The sequence below is a fragment of the Triturus cristatus genome, chromosome 9 (assembly GCF_964204655.1).
Source record: "Triturus cristatus chromosome 9, aTriCri1.1, whole genome shotgun sequence".
In the NCBI taxonomy this organism is placed as follows: Eukaryota; Metazoa; Chordata; class Amphibia; order Caudata; family Salamandridae; genus Triturus; species Triturus cristatus.
The window spans coordinates 992,061,378-992,078,859 of record NC_140592.1 but is presented as its reverse complement, the minus strand read 5'-3'; the positions used below and the strand labels follow the sequence as shown (position 1 = coordinate 992,078,859).

Sequence of the window (17,482 nt, the reverse complement as noted above, 5' to 3'; positions counted from 1 at the left end):
CAATCGACCAAGTCTTCCGGTTTGTCAACCTATATTGGAAGACGGTGGTCTTGGGGAAAGGCGCCCTTTATGCAGTCTTTGTAGACTTAAAAGCTGCATTTGACTTGGTCCCAAGAAGTAAGCTCTGGCAGGTCCTAATGGAGTTGGGAATAGCACCTGAACTCCTCACCGTGATCATCCGCTTGCATGAGGGAAATGTTGCCAGGGTCCGCTGGGGGGGCCCGGGGGAGGTGACGGAGGATTTCCCGGTTGGCAAGGGAGTGAGGCAGGGCTGCGTCATGGCGCCGACCCTGTTCTCTCTCTTCGTCAACGGCGTGACCGACTGGCTCTCGCGGACCCCCACCGATGCGCCGACTCTGGCAGGAGTGCGTATCCCTATCCTCATGTTTGCGGATGACACGCTGATAATCTCTAAGACCCCTGGCGGATTGCAGAAGGCTGTCGGGTGTTTCGAGGAATTTTGCGCAGAAAGAGGTCTGGAGGTAAACACGGGGAAGACAAAGTACATGTCCTTTAATGGATCAAAAACCTTTAGAGGAAAAATAATCATGAATAAGTCGCCCCTGGAGGAAGTGACATCATTTACATATCTGGGGATAACATTGCAAAATGACATGCGCTGGGGTTGCCAATTAGATCGGGCTGGCCTACAATATAAACGACAAGCAGGGGCCTTGTTGGCTAGATTTAAAACCTCACTAACTAAGCCAATTTCTCCAGTTTTAGAAATCTATGGTACCAAGGTCCTGGGCTCATGCCTCTATGGGGCCGAGCTCTGGGGCTTTAATAACTTGATTAGCTTGAAAGCCCTAGAAAATGCCTTTTTGCGCAAAGTCATAAACCTCCCTTCCAGCACACCACTGCGACCGCTATTATTGGATTTGGGCAAAAAACCCCTAGAACATCTGGTGAGGCTACGTCCAATATTATATTGGCGTAGACTCTGGTGTACTGATGAATTAATCCATTACAGGAGTGGTTTTAAAGACATCATAGAATCTGACAGGTCACAAAAAATATCATGGCTACAAGGGATAAAATCCCTTTTGGGAAGTATAGGCCTGATAGATCTCTGGAAAAAACCTGCAGATACCATTTTTCCTTCCAAAGAAAACTTGAAAAACATGTACTGGGAATGGGTATATAGATTGGAAACCACCCAAGGCCTTTCTACCCATCTAACAGCCCGCTTTTTGGATTTAAAAGCCCTTCCTCATCGAGAGGATTACTGGGATCTCATTGAAAAAACAACTGACCGCAAGTTGTATTTCCAGCTGCGGGTGGGTACACTACCCATAGCGGAATTTACCTCTAGATGGGGGAGGCAAGGCAGTAATAATGATAAGTGTTACAGATGTGCTGCATCATGTGAGAATATCGGGCACCTGTTATTTTTCTGCCCAATGTATATGGCACCTCGTAAAAGATGGATACAACCCATCTGCAAGTTCCTTGGTATTAGAAGATATGCTATTGCCCTTCGTATCCTGTGCACTGATCCTACCCCTCCAATATGTATAGCTGTGGCTAAATTCCTAGGGTGGGCCTGGTGTATAAGAACAAAAGCACTGAGGCAAATTGCCAATTCTTTTTCTTTGATTTAACACATAAATTGCTTATCCGCCCTGGATAATTTACCGGTTGTTAACAAACAGAGTATTGGGATGTGAAAGCTTCGTTTAGCTAATTTTTTGTACATTATAAACTGACATGTAATGTCTTTTTAATCTGATTTTTACTGCAAGCTCGTCGGCCACCGTAAATTTAATTGCAATTTTATCCTTTTTAAGTAATTTATATGTATTTATGTGTAATGTTTGTATGTGCTTTTATGACTTAATTGCCGAATAAAGCTAATTGAACTGATATATATATATATATTGCTGCAACTCTCCTTCTCACATCCACCATCCAAAGAGAAAGACAGCACTCACGGGGGCCGTTTCCAAAATGTAATAACTGGAAACGGTCACGTAAACAAACATGTTTGTTTACGTGACAGTTTCCAGTTATTAAATTTTGGAAACGGCCCCCGTGAGTGCTGTCTTTCTCTTTGGATGGTGGATGTGAGAAGGAGAGTTGCAGCAATATTTGAATGCGGGTACACCCCCGCACGAAGAAGCACCCGCCTGCGAGTGCACCTGACTGGTGTTTCGAAGCAGCAATATATATATATATATATGTTTTTTGCCTGAGTGTTTTGTTGGAAGAGCATGGTTGGACCCTCTGTGATCTAAGCACTATGAGATAATTGCGCAGTATACACGGTTTCTAATTGCACATTTCCCAGTACTGAGAGATATTTGCACATTTTATTTTGGTATATACGTTGGAAGGGACATACATAAGCCTGTGACACAGTATCTTGTAATACCACTTCAGATATGGCCAGTTTAGCCACAGTGTTTATTTGTAAGCAGTGTGATATATGATTGTTTTATTTTAATTCTTCTCTTACAACTAGTATGTGCCATATTGATTTTTATGCAATATTTTTGCAATAATGACTTTTTAATTGAGAGTAATATACCTCAACACATTTGCGCTTTAGTAACATCGAATCCTTTTAGGACTACAAAAGGGTACAGCGTTTTTTTTGAACTTCCATTTTATATGTATTTAGGAGAGTGAGAAGTTTAGATCTACTTTTGAATTGAAAGTAACGCACTTGCATTTGCACTTTAGTAACAACTGAACAGAAACGATATAGAATTGTAGTTATAAATGGCAATTGCACTTTAGAATAACTGTGACTCAGTAGAGACACATGTATGAGCAACATTTGGCCTGTATATGATTATTATGGCAAGCAGGGTTGATGCATTTGCACTTTATTTATACACATGATTGTCCTTTATAGGTTGTAGATTATGCTTTTGCACTTTAGATTGTGGGAATGTGAATATAAAAACAGTCTCTGACAAGCATTAGCACTTTATGTGTAGGACTGAGATTTTGTGGGATATTATTCTTAGACAAACATTTGCACTTTATGAGGTTCTGTGCAATAACACTGTGACAATTATGAGAGTAGCTGGTCAACACAGAGATACGAGTAATTGGCTGTATCAGCGTTTTGAGTGCCTGTGTTGAAGACACACATTTTATACCCTCAATACTGAAATTGAGACAATTAAATGTGATATTGGTAGGCGCAATCAAATAAGTGTGTACAAACCCTGCAGGAATAGTGATATGTTTGATCATTAAAATTGGTGCCTACAAGGATGTGCATTTGTCTAACATAATGAATCTGCACATGTAAAATCGAAATTTGAATTCCAATTTTCAAATAAGTGTTTAATACATGGGTACTCACAAACATTTCGCCAGGGGCCGCAACGTTTGGTATTTGCTGTGACCAAGGGTCGCACTGATGCCAGCAAGGGATGGGGGGGGCGTACAGTGGGTGTAGACTAAGCGAAGCATGTATATCTACTGGCTGAACTCAATTGCGCAATGTGAAACCAGAAAACCGGGGATAAATCTTGGCTTCTCCACTTGATCAAATTGTGTGATCCTGGGCTATTTTTTCATTTCAATTTCACTCGTTTTTCTACATTATCACATATAAAAGGACCTCGAAATACAAACGCTCAGGATGCGTGCTGTACAAAACCAACTCCTGTGCTTGGATGTAATTATTAATGGCATTGTCAGGGTGAGGAGAGAGCATTAACGTTTCTAAATTCATGTTTGAAAACCATCACTTAAAAAAAAAAATACTTCTGAATGCACTGCTACAGTTTGATTAACTGAGATGAAATGGTTCCACAGGTCAATGAAATAGTCTTTTTTCAAAATTCAAAAAGTGTATCGTATTTTGACATGTTTGCGGTCTTTAAAAATAAAGGTGTTCCTAAAGTTAACGGCCTAGTTACTTACTTAAAGGTTAATTGCAGTTAAACAAAAGGAAGATCTTGCTGCATATTTAACATTTTTTTAAGTTAGTGCTGAGGCCGTATACAGCAGGCCAGTGCTGCTCAGGGGCCGCATGTAAAGGTCATGAGGGCTGTATGCTGCCCTCGGCCTGTACTTTGAGTATCACTGGTTTAATACATTTGAAATGGTCGAGAATACCATAGTTGACAACAGGATGGGACTATGGTGATCTAGCCACTGCATGCAACAAACAACATTCCCAATGTGGCTGCTCATGGGAGACATTTTGTGAAGATAGGTGGTCTAGATGCTGTGGATGAAAAGTGAGTAAGGAGGATGAAACAGTCCTGTTTTCCTTTTTAAACACAATGGTTGTGGGTCATGGGGTTGCCCAGTTGAAGGCATAAGCTGAAACACGTTGGCGTTCCATTTTGGGTGTTGCTGCTAAATGAAAATTACAAAATAAATATTGAATGAGCACCTGAATTCCGAGTGGCACCTCTGTTAGAGTTGTAATTACGGGGAAAGTGCGGCTGAAGCGGTGGTTTCAGAGATATATATATATATATATATATATTATAAATAAAACACCCACGTGGCTAGCACTCCCAGGCAGATAGGATAAAGGGCTTTGCCAGGTAAATGGAGATCAAAGCACGCCCCCTTCAGAGCATTGATCCGACGCGTTTCGGGAAAGACATCCCTTAATCATGGATCCCAGGAGACAAAAGCGGCAAACAACTGGGCTACATTTAGTCCACCTTTTATTTTAATTAAACAGGAAATTAGTCCATCTCAAGGGAGCCCCATTGAATCATGGAACCAGTAGTCCAGAACAATATCTCCCAAGTGGGATGCCTGCCGCAAAGTACCTTTTCCTGCAGAGTTTATTAAAAAGGGGTGAAAAGCGCCAATGATCCCCACAATGTTCCATCTGCAAGGTAGCCTCCAGACCACCCGTTCTGCAATCCCGCCATGTGGTCAGGGGCGGATCCGCAAGGGTCCAGCAGCGGTGCTAGCCGTGGCCGGGTTGGAGCCACACATTTACGAAAAGAAAGGAAACACCCACGTGGCTAGCGCTCCCAGGCAGATAGGATAAAGGGCCCTGCCAGGTAAGTGGAGATCAAAGCACGCCCCCTTCAAAGCATTGATCCGACGCATTTCGGGAAAGACAGGGCTACATTTAGTCCACCTTTTAGTTTAATTAAAATAAAAGGTGGACTAAATGTAGCCCAGTTGTTTGCCGCTTTTGTCTCCTGGGATCCATGATTAAGGGATGTCTTTCCCGAAACTCGTCGGATCAATGCTTTGAAGGGGGTGTGCTTTGATCTCCACTTACCTGGCAGGGCCCTTTATCCTTTCTGCCTGGGAGTGCTAGCCACGTGGGTGTTTTCTTTCTTTTCGTAAATGTGTGGCTCCAACCCGTCCACAATGACAGGGTCATTCCGTATCAGGCTCCAATTTTTCTTAAATATTTTCCGAAGGGCCTGGTGCTGTCGATTATAAGTTAGGATAAGTCTAGTGGGATCCTTAACTTGTACCGATCCAGCATTGGATGTTTTGTTTTGCAAGACCGTTTCCCTAGGAATGTGGTTGGCTTTAGTGATGGCTTTATCAATCATGGAAGCCGCATAACCTCTGGCCAAAAATCTAGTTTTGCTGGCCTCCTGTGCTGAAATGCACTCAGAATCAGTACTGCAGATGCGTCTGATGTGCAACATCTCACCATATGGAATGTTGCGTATCAAGTGTGCCGATGGTGACTGGCGGCATGTAAAACAATATTGCCCACAGTGGGCTTCCTGGATAGCCGGGTCTCAAGTCTATCACTTGTAATGAAAATCTCTACATCTAGAAAACAGACAGAATCTTGACTTAAGTTAGCTGTAAACTGAAGATTGAATTTGTTTACCCTGATCAAATCGATGAAATCTAAGGCCTGTTTGGTGCCTTGCCAAATCAAACAGATACAAACGATGTAACAATACCAACGGATTACATGTCTGGTGAAAATGTCATGATGTAGGCCATAGAGGACCTGCTCCTCCCATCTGCCCATATGCAGGCAGGCGTAACTAGGGGAGAAGCAGGCCCCCATAGCGACTCCTCTAATCTGCTGGAAGAATTGGTTAAAAAACATGAAAAAATTATTGTTCACACATGTAGCAATCAACATTTTGTTGTGATTAAACATTTGGATGGGCCTTTTTCCTAGATAACGGTTAATAGCTTTTAAACCATCTTGATGGTATATACTAGTGTAGAGGGATGTAACATCCAACGTGATCAACCAATAGGAGGAATCCCAATCTACCCCTTCCAGTTTCCTCAGGAAGTCGCCTGTATCGTGGACGAAAGAGGGCAAAGCTCTCACATGTTCCTGTATGTGTGTGTGTGTGTATATATATATATATATATATACACACACACTAGAACACCAGACTTGCGGAAGTATGCTGCTCCATGTTTCATCCCACACCTGTGATCAAGAGCGCGGGACGCTCGAAACGCGTAAGGACTTCGAATTGGGCAGATGAATTTCAAAGCAGTGGTTGATGCAGACAGTGCTGCCTAGCGGAAAGAAATCTACACACAAGACGTGTGGCTCACCAAGTCTGGTGTTCTAGTGTTGATGTTTAATAGCGGCCTGCCAGGGTCGCTGTGAGCCTCCCCACGTATGCAGTGGTGTCCAGCGGGTTACTATACCCAATTGATACGGAGCCTTGTGCTTTCTGCCAACAGAGGAAGAAATACAGCACTGCCACATCCGTTAACTGACAGAGAAACCTACTAAGGTGATTGAATTTTTAAACATGAATGTGGCAACCGCTATGATATAACTTCACCTGATGAAAGAACTCGGAGTACCAAGATGCACTTGGCAGACACGCCCACTTGGAGAGACTAGAAAATTGTGACTCCGAGCCTTTGCGGAAGTATGCTGCTCCATGTTTCAACCCACACCTGTGATCAAGAGCGCGGGACGCTCGAAACGAGTAAGGACTTCGAATTGGGCAGATGAATTTCAAAGCAGTGATTGATGCAGACAGTGCTGCCTAGAGGAAAGAAATCTACACACGAGACGTGTGGCTCACCAAGTCTGGATGTTCCAGTGTCGATGTTTAATAGCGGCCTGCCAGGGTCGCGGTGACCCTCCCACGTATGCAGTGGTGTCCAGCGGGTTACTATACCCAATTGATACGGAGCCTTGTGCTTTCTGCCAACAGAGGAAGAAATACAGCACTGCCACATCCGTTAACTGACAGAGAAACCTACTAAGGTGATTGAATTTTTGAACATGAATGAGGCAACCGCTATGATATAAACTGACCTGATGAAAGAACTCGGAGTACCAAGATGCACTTGGCAGACACGCCCACTTGGAGAGACTAGAAAATTGTGACTCGGAGCCTTTGCGGAAGTATGCTGCTCCATGTTTCATCCCACACCTGTGATCAAGAGTGCGGGACGCTCGAAACGCGTAAGGACTTCAAATTGCGCAGATGAATTTCAAAGCAGTGATTGATGCAGAAAGTGCTGCCTAGCGGAAAGAAATCTACATACAAGACGTGTGGCTCACCAAGTCTGGTGTTCTAGTGTTGATTATATATATATACACACATACATACACACACACATACATATACACACACAAATTTCTACCGCAAATGCCATGTGACGCAATTGACGTCTTTGTAGAAGCAGTGAATAAAGATCTTTTACACTTACGCATGAAAGGGGCTACACTCAAATCTAATAGGAACATCACTCAAGATCAGCGACAGGCATTGGATAACCTGAAAAATGATAAATCAATAGTATACAAACCGTCTGACAAAGGTGAAAATATCGTCTTGCAAACAAGAGATCAGTATTGCATGGAAGCCCTACGACAACTGCAAGATGAAAAGTGCTTTTGAAAGGTGTCCAGAGAAGAATACAATAGAAGTGAAACAGAATATCTTTCTTTAATTCGATGCTGGTATGAAAAACATATGAGACAGAGGAGTATCGATTGCTTTGCTGCCTGAATCCAACCACACCGACCTTTTACCATCTACCAAAGATGGTAAAATGGTACCATCATTGGTAGATGTAGGTTTGGTGTGTGTCACGGGTTTTATACAGACAAAAGCATTTGTTTCGGAATAGGCCTTCACTGTTTTGGCTTTCTCTGAACAGTTGTATACAGATTGAACACCGTATTCCATGTGGGCTTCCCATATATCTATTTGTGGTTATTGATGTGATCTATGCTGTGTGTAAAACCAGAGCAATGAATACAGAAATATGAGGGGAAATGAAGCTTGGTGATGTCATCAGTGGTGTAATTGAACATGTCATGAGTGATGCCATATATGAGGTAATAAACAGTGCTTGAAGGGGGAGCAAGTTATAGTTAGCGCTGCTACTGTAAATGATGAGTTTGTGTTTTATGTTGTTAAAAACAGTAATTTTGGCATTGACAAATTCACCTAACTATAACGTAACTTTACCCTTTGTTTTTTTCAGAGAAGATAGATAGATAGATAGAGTTGAGGGAAGGTGCAGATGAGAAAGGTAAAGCCTTTTTATTAACCTAAAAAAATGCTACTTCTCAGCAAGCGGTGCAAGTAACCTCTGGGGGGTGTTAAAGCGCAGAGGCACAAAACCACGTTTCTCCACAGTACCCAATGACTTGTTGCAGCCACACTGAATTATGAAGGCCCTGAAAACAAGGATATCAATAAGGAGCTGATGCCCTTCTGGAACCAAATCTACACTTGCTTTCAATACCCAGCTGCACCGTTCCCTCCGAGAAGAAACATATCAAGCGCTCCGTTAAACTCAACGTGGAGCCGCAGTTCTTTGCATGTCTTAGTCCATGAAGCAAACCGCTCTAACAAAAGAAGGGCTGAGGAAAACTGTATACGTTATTATAAATGCTATTCTTCATCAACTTATGAAATGTAATGACTTTAACCCTTTGGCAACTTTTGGGGTTTTCAAATAGTGTTGTAAACAAATAGGTTTCCTATGCTGACGTGGTCCAAGCCAATGAGGGAGAACGGATATATCCACCCACCGATAAAGCTATTTTGGGAAACCATCCTATTTGCATTTTCTTCTATGTTACAGTAGAGTTTCGTCATCATGGTTTCAAAGCTGCCTGCGTAGTGCAGTGCAATAAGAACAGGTGTGTCTCTATGCAAGCCCAAATCGACACCGAATCAGTTTTATTTTTACAATTCCAACCCCACCCCCCCAAAACATTTCTTTCAGACATGACTTACACCTTATAATTCTGTGGTGAAGTATTATCCGCAGGTGCAAGCACCCCTCCTCCCAGAGATCACTGCTGAATATGACCGCTTGCTTGCCCAGCTCAACTCTCGATGAACCTACTGTGGGAGCCAGTCCCTTGGGTGCAGCTGCACATGATGCAATCTGAAGTAAGGGCACCTGCCAGAACCCCAGCCACACGCACAACACTTCTTTACTGCAGATCCAATGTTCAGTTTATTTGTGAAGCTAAAACGGTTGGCAAAAAGGCCATTCATGTTTGATGGTTTACTCGGTTTTTGATTCGCCTACCCCAAAAAGTAGCAACGCTACTTTAAAAATAATACACATTTGAATGGCAGACGCATTATTTGCACACTAGTTTCTGTGAGTTGTAGAAGTTAAAAAAGGGGAAAAAAGTACCACACAAATAGAACCAATCAAAACGCTGCCCCGTACGTTCTAGAAGCACAATTCGGATGTTGCTGTGTATGAGTTCATAAATAGATTCAAACAGGTCTTGAGATAACAAGCGATTACTCGAAATCATCTGCCAACGTTCCTTTTCTCGGGAACTCAAAGGATGGCCTCTCATTTTCGCTCTGATGCTGATCTTGGTTCAGCCGGGCTGTCCTAGTGGTTAAGGCTATCTTACCAGATAATTCTCTGATGGCTACCCATACCGACGCCTATGATGCAGAGGTCACATAGTGCCCGAGCCGTCCCTGGGCCGATCTGCGCCCACTGTGAACACTGCTCCACTTACAGTGTCCATCTAGCGACTGATGTCACAACGCATCTCCGAGCCCAGGAGACGTCGTCAAACAAAGCAGCGTTCTGGAGGGCCTGTTACCAGTGATTGCTAAAGATATAGCACACACCCACCGTATCGGAAGCGAGCCAAATGCCTAAATAAAAAACGTTCACACTTTAGCCGGTACATAAGCCCGGTAGTCACTCATTTTGACTCAGAATAAACTAATTTGGTAACATCACCTCCTTAGTGTCCCGGTACTGTTTTCAGTGCCCTGAAGAACATTAAAGTATTAAAGCACAGCTACCATTTTGGATGTGTTAGTTCAAAAATATAAAGGGAAGGAGTAAGACAAAACGAGGAAAGGAAAATGTAGGGAAATTAAGGTTTTCGTCATTCAGACGTAAGACTACTCAACGACAGTCTTGACAATTTATTGAAGGAGACGGGATACTCTGCAGTAGGAGGGTAAGGGAAAGGGTCATTTATTTTGAAAAGCAATCATCTTTCAACTCTTGATTATACTTTTACCGAAGCAGGCGGAATTCCAAATGAAACTGAAGAGGGCTAAATTCAACAGACTATCTTATCTCTCTCTTAGTTAAGTTGTTCTGCTTCAGTCAAGCAGGCAAGAAGGAACACATACTCCTTACCTGGTGTCAGTAGGTTTGCGTCTTGGTTTTCAAGCGGTGCTCCATCCAGCGGACTGGTATCCTCTTCCAATTCAGTGTTTTCGCTCTCTCCCTCATCGGCGTTTGAAACATCCTCTTCACTGGCAGCAGCTTCAGACTCAGAGAAGATTTCTACATCTACCACATGCTCTCCAGAAGTGTGATCCGTCACCTGGTCATCAGAGGGCAAGGATGACTGAAGGAAATCGATATTACGAAAGAAAAGTCAAATCGCTTTTTATCCTACTTCTTCATTATGGTAATCTATACTGAATCAAGAACATTAAAAAGTAGCTGTGTATGACCGCATTATGCTGGTTTATATGGATTCTGGAATTGTTCTTACTCAGAATGCACAGAAAATGCCATCAATATGACCAAAAGCTCAATATTCACACTTTTCATCGTGTTGGCAGCCAAGTTTGGACCCGGGGTGAGCTAGCACCCAGGAAAACCTACTGCTCACAGACATTTCTGAAATGCAGAACCCCTAGATATGCCAACCCCCTCGCCCCAGTCCTTTGTTATTTATTTGTTCTTGCCCAGGTGTCAAGTGGGATTTCTACTTCAATTAGGACCTTCTGGGGTTATACCACCAATGTAACCCTGGAGTACAGCAGATAAACAGTCCTAGTCCGAGGACTGGGTGGTGGGCACCAAGCAAGAACGCACTGGCCCTTCATCAAATGGCTTTTTTTCTAAAAACCTTTCCAAGTATCTGGTCAGTTGCCTTGTTCTCCGAGGGGCCTGGCAGGAGTAAATCTCCCAATTTGCTTCACAGGGAGGCAGAAAGGCTGTCTAGGTAATGGAGTTGATGGACAGCCCATTGACAGAACGCCAACACCCCTCTTCCCGCCACTCATTTTTTCTAAAAACCTCTCTCTGGCATCTATCTAGTGGTGCTTTCAGATAATCAGATAGCCCTTACAGGACAGAATTCAAAAAGCTGGAACGGGTCTTCAATTAGAACCATTTTTAACATGGATTGGCAAATTGAATAGGTCTCACTTTGCCAATGCTTTGGGTCCGTTGCAATTGGCTTAGCTAATGCCAGATGGTTTTATAATCTGCTAGCAATGGCAAAGCCAATAGAGGCAGCTTATCGTTCTATAAGTATAGAATACTTTCAGGATGGATGCCACATTGTGCCATGCAATGAGATAAGGCAACACAAAGGAAGTCTATACTATCCAGTTGGCCATCATAATTGAAAATAACACCAATTTCTAAAACTGTGGTTGGACACACACGGATATTGAAGAGGAGTTTTTGCTAGCTTTATTGCTGCACTTTGTTCTTAGTGAGATGAGCTTTGCTTCCATTAATTGCGATAATTACATTTAGCAGAGGCCAAAGTTAAGCACGGTCTGCTCAGCATTTCATAATTTTGAGAATAAGAAACTAAATGACACTATCCAGTTGTGCTCTAGACGTTCCGTTCGCAATAGATAAATCTTCCTGTACATGTTATCCAGAATGACCAGAGCACAACTTCATGCCCACCACTGCTGCTCACCAGGTAACTTCCCTGTTGATATCCAATTTGAAAGAGGATATGCTTACTGGAGTTGAGAACAAAGATTCTTTTTGTAATATTTCCGTTCGAGTCAAGTTTAATTTTTAAAGGGTTATTTTTTTCTGAAATCAGACTACACAACCTGTGCTGTCTCAGACTAAAACTCTAAATCTTCTAATGCTTTTATTCACAGCTAAGCCAACAGATGGTGTGAATTTAAGTTGCCAGTTTTTATACAGCACTTACTATTTGTAGTCCATTTTTAATCGCTCATAACTTTGTAATACAACGGAACTGATACAGTGTGAGAACAAGATGTGTCAGTCATTCGAGAATGGTCATCAAAGATTGAAGCCTGAATTTTAAATCTGGCCTAAATGATCAAGTGGTGGCAGGATATCACAGTTACTATTTCCCACTGGCACAGCCAATATAAAGCTCCTCATCCTCCAACAGACCGCAGAGTAGCTAAGCACACGAGAATAGAGGTCATGTCTGGACCATGACGTGCCTCTATGGCTAACCTATCAAGAACAACAACAGAACAGAACACATAATTAACTTATAATTACACAGTGCAAATTATTCACATTTTACTGAGGGACACTCAGATGGGGATAATGTATTGTAAGCATCATTTAGAAGACACCATGAACTAGATGCACAAACTGTGTGGCCATGGAATGGATCGCCGATATATACAGATCAACACATTTCCACAACTAAATCTAAAGACTTTTTAACTGTATTCAGAAATCCAGTGAAATGACAAGCACTAGAAGAAAAGAGTGCTCACCTTGGAATCCAAAACACCATCTTTTTCAGCTTCTTCGTCTAGAGAAGAAAAAGACAGGAGGGTGAATCCAGCAATCACAAGACGAGTAGTTAGTTAATAAACTCACACTTTAGAAAGGTTCTGAAATGCAAATCTGCAAGCTCTTAAACTATACACCAAGAAGGTACAACAAAACTCACAATAAACAAACCACAACAATTCCAAAAAGGTACAAAATATATGAACCACCCTTAGGTTTTTTTAATTGACTGACGAAAAAATTGATTTCACAAAGAAAGATCGGGGAGGGAGCTTTTTTTCATGGGCATGCAGGGATTTGAGGTCAAAATGAAGATCACCATAGTTTATAAGCTTTTATCTGGAGACTGGTTATCTTCACACCCTCTATCTGCCACAAATATCCCATCAAGATCCTATATCTCTCCTTCTGTCCAGTTTTGTAATAAAGATGCCCTTACCTATAGGAAGATGGTGAGCATTCTAATACATATTAAAATGCCAAAGAAGAGCCGAGGTGGGCAATATTGGTCAGAGTAGATTGATATTACTTAGATGAGTAGGAACATGACCAGTTAAGAGGTAGGGAGAAATATCATTTTTTCTGGAAAATAATCTTTATCTCCAAAACATTAGATAAGGCAGGCAAAAAGGGAGTGGTTTGAAGTTTCTCCACATATTCGCCTGCAGGGTAGATTTTGGTCAGGGTTTCAGTCAACCCAGTTTATGTTTGGGATAAAGAATAATCCCATATTATTAATAGTGTGAAATATTATCAAGAACCGAATTTGTAGGTGGGCACAATATAAATTAATCTATGGACTGGGTTGACTGGAAAGTATGCAAGAATGAATTTTATAGTTACGGGCAGAAGAGTAGCCTGGGTAAGGAAATGTTTAAAAGCAAACTGATTCCATTGATTCGGGGGAGCGGAGGGGGAAAACTACATTAAAAAAGGTATCCTATCTTATATAGTTAATGCTTTGGATTTTTGCACAGCACTAAAAGAGGTTGTTAGGGCAAAACAATGGGTGAATGTGGGTTAGCCGTGAGGGGTGTGTGGGAGGAAACAGTCTTAATACTCAATTGAAGGCTGATTTAGAGTGGCTGGAGGCAAGGCCAATCATACTGGGTCAGTAGAGGTGATTGGCGGTAAGATGACAAACATCTGTAGTCTTTTACAGAAGGATGCTTCGCCACTTTGTCTCCATACATCTGGTCAACCTTTTGTCCACAGTGCAAGACTGACTTGCCACTTTTCTTTCATTAACATGGCCACCTGATCTATAAGTGGGAAAACAGAATTTGTGAGTACATGTAGCTAACTAACAAAGGGCAAGCAGGGGCCCAATGGTTTAGGAAACAAGTGAATGGGATTCAGCCAGGTTTGGCAAAATGTCTATTATTGTTTTAGACATAGATGGGTCTTAGACAGGAGGTTGGTCGTGTAGAAGAAATAGTCCTTTTTATGGCACTACTGGAGCACGCTGAAGAAAATATTACTAGGTCAGTGCAAGCAGCATTCATCTCACATATAAACTCCAAGGTCTGGAATATAGTGTGTAAGGGTCAGCGTATCACATTCTGAATCCACATGTCAGCCTATCAACATCTACTAGAGATTTAAATACCCAAGAAGCAAAATGTTGTCCTCGCTCGCAAAAATGTAAAGTTCAAGGGGCCCAAAAAACAAAAAAACAACAAAGATTTACCTCTCAGCCTTCGGCATAGTGTAATTTCAACGTCTAACCTCACTTCAATACATCCAAAACAATATCTCTGCATACTGTCCATGCCAACAGAGAACTTGGCCCTTTATAGGTTCCATAGCCAACTATGAGAAGCTTTAGACAAATTGCACCCACCTTCTTTACCTTCGCCCATGTACCCAAACAAGGAGCATTCCACTGCAGACTACTAGCTCACATAAACAAATGAAGGGTTCAGTACCGAAACAAATTAAACCCAATAGGCTACCACAACCAGAACTTCACTCTTGTTATCTTATTGATAAAAAAACAGAGTGTTCAATGGGCCAACAATAGGTGTGAAAAAGCAACTTAAAGTTGCAGCAGCAGGGGACAGCACTGGGTCTGAACACCACTTACCATGGAAAAGGTCTTGCTTACACCTGCATTTTCTATGACCCAACAGTCCAAGTAAAAATGCAACATATAAACAAACTACAGGAGATTACGGGCAGAATCACAGAAGCCCTACAAAAATCACTCAAGATCCAGAATAGAAAGCTCTTTTTCCACTTCCCACTGCATAACCCTGCATTAAACAAATGAGAAGTCGTAACAACAAATAGATAGCTCGATCAGTCCTTCCCCTAGCTTACCCACCCTTAAGTTTAACTGCATTTCCCATCATTGTCCACCTCCAGAAAGCCCTCAATCTAGAAGAACTACTTTTATTCTTGTGTTTCTGACTTATCCTGTTCTAAGATGAAAACCCATCAATCATGACAGTCTGAGGCAGCACATGTACACAGAATATATACTGATGATAGGGTACTGAAGTGGAAGCCACTCACAAAGCATTGCAAGAACCAGCTATTGCATGAGCACTCTGGGGGGAGCCCAGTAGAGTCAGACCTGTACCCTCCGGTTATAATAAAATAAAAAACCCTCAGCATCATTGGTCCAGCAAACAAGCAAAGTGAAAGCAAAAATATAACTTCATTAGAAACAACTTTCCCAAAGTCTTTTGCATCAAGGAGCTCAACAGTAAAGTCGTAAGCAAGACGGGTCAAGCAATAGAAGTTAAGGTGCCATTCCAAATAAAGGGTTAGAACTAGGGGGGGTGGGGGGGTCATCACGATGGCGGGCAGTCTACAGTCTGCGAGGCGGCCTACCCACCGACCGCAATAGGATGCGACCATCACCGCGGAGGTCACATTGCCCATCTACTATAATGCGGCAGGGATGCGGTTAGCTAACCCCGCCGCAATACAAAAACAAGCATTGGCATAGCCAATAGGTCTCGCCTTTGGGACCTTATAAGTGTTTAGCTAGAGATATTGACTTTGCCTGTGTCTTTAAGCTGTGCTGTCAGAAGTCTGCATCATGCTGAAAAGTTATAATAAAGAAGTGTCAAAAGCATTTTAGTTACCTTGATTATGACCAAGAAAGCATTATGTACAACTGAATGACCATATTAAAAAAGTATTAACAATAAATAATGTCTTGAGGTTGTTTTTTGTCCTGTCAATGCTGGCAACTTCTATCTGCCTGTCCCAGTGGTGGAATGTCTACATTTAAAAAGTTCGTGATCGGGTGATCAAGCAAAAACATGTCACACAATGTACGGGCAACCTTTACATTTGTACGTGACACTAAGATGAGTAGACGAGCCTTCTCAGGGTAATGCCAACACCGAGTTAAAGGCAATGCAGTGGAAAAGGGTGAGTGAGACACATCTGTGGCTATTCACAAACATCCGGCCTGCTTTTCCAGCACTTACCTGCACTTCTACGGGTATACCTTTACAATCCAGGTAAGAGTAATAATATTCAATACTGCCACAAGGTGGCAGCAGGAAGGGAAAACATTTAAATAAGAGTACTCTATGAAGAGAAAAGGGAATACAAATGTGAAATATATTTTACTAATTTCGGACATAGAACGTTTACAATTAGAACACTGCATAAGCGAGCAAAGTGAATTTTAGTTTTCTCACAATAGTCACTAGTGTGTGCATCAAATCATCACAAGTGATTAAAAAGGCAGCCTCACCAGATTATTCCATGTCAGGGGCCTTTACCGAATAAGCAATGCATTCTGGGAGTGATATGCACCTTTCTTGACTTGTTACACAAATTGTTCTGCACCTGACAGCCAGTTTATCCAAGGAGTTAAACGCTCACTGCTGACATCGGCATATCATGAGTCCCAGTCTTGGCAAGACACTCTCAGCCTTCCAAGGATGGCAAACCCAGAGTTAGTTACGAATCAGCAACCCACAGCTGAACGGCCTGCTACCCTTGGCTGAACCCTCGTGCGTTGAATACCATGAATTCTGAAATAACCTGAGATTTGTGCACGAGGTGGAAGACTGTCAGCTGATGTGCGATTAGCAGCTTGTGAACAGTGAGAGCTAATTACAGAGAATGTCAGAAAAAGAAGCCTGTAACTAGAAATCAATTTTTTTCAAGCCATAAAAAGTCGCTCTCATAATTCTGTTTTTATAACATACTTTGAAAAAACTCGGCACTGCAGTTGGATTTGTGTTTATGCATTCTTGCAATGTTTTCTAAGCTGTCCATACCTGACCTCTGCAGTGGCCTAGCAGCCTACTTTCACTTCAAAGACTTCAAGACTACCAAAATACCATAACTGGACATGTACAAAACATGCATTCATATACAGATGAGTTTGACGCTGAGGAGCATGGCAGCATCGTGTTATAGCTCCTTTGCAGCCAGCAGGCTACCTGTGGATAACTGGACCGGAGAATCGTTCAAACAAACAGTAGAAGTAAAAACAGGAGTCAGAAACAGGCGCAGAGGTCCTCACACGCCAAGGCATTGTTATGAAGAAGACTGTGCGTAATGATCTCCCACCACCCACTGCGTCTGTGTATGTTTGGAAGCATTTGGA

General features: G+C 42.2%; 1 protein-coding gene across 8 annotated transcripts in view; it reads right to left on the bottom strand.

Annotated features, from left to right (window-relative positions):
* SEL1L (SEL1L adaptor subunit of SYVN1 ubiquitin ligase) overlaps positions 1–17,482 on the bottom strand; it is a 379,824-nt gene that overhangs the window by 321,852 nt on the left and 40,490 nt on the right. For 4 of the 8 annotated variants that reach the window (XM_085626599.1, XM_085626598.1, XM_085626594.1 and 1 more), the window contains exons 2-3: positions 12,882–12,919; positions 10,552–10,765 (exon numbers count right to left, since the gene is read on the bottom strand). In XM_085626599.1, coding sequence (XP_085482725.1) covers positions 10,552–10,765; positions 12,882–12,919 — 252 coding nt within the window. The remainder of the gene's footprint in view (positions 1–10,551; positions 10,766–12,881; positions 12,920–17,482) is intronic. The other 4 variants (XM_085626600.1, XM_085626601.1, XM_085626597.1 and 1 more) reach the window with 1 other exon arrangement.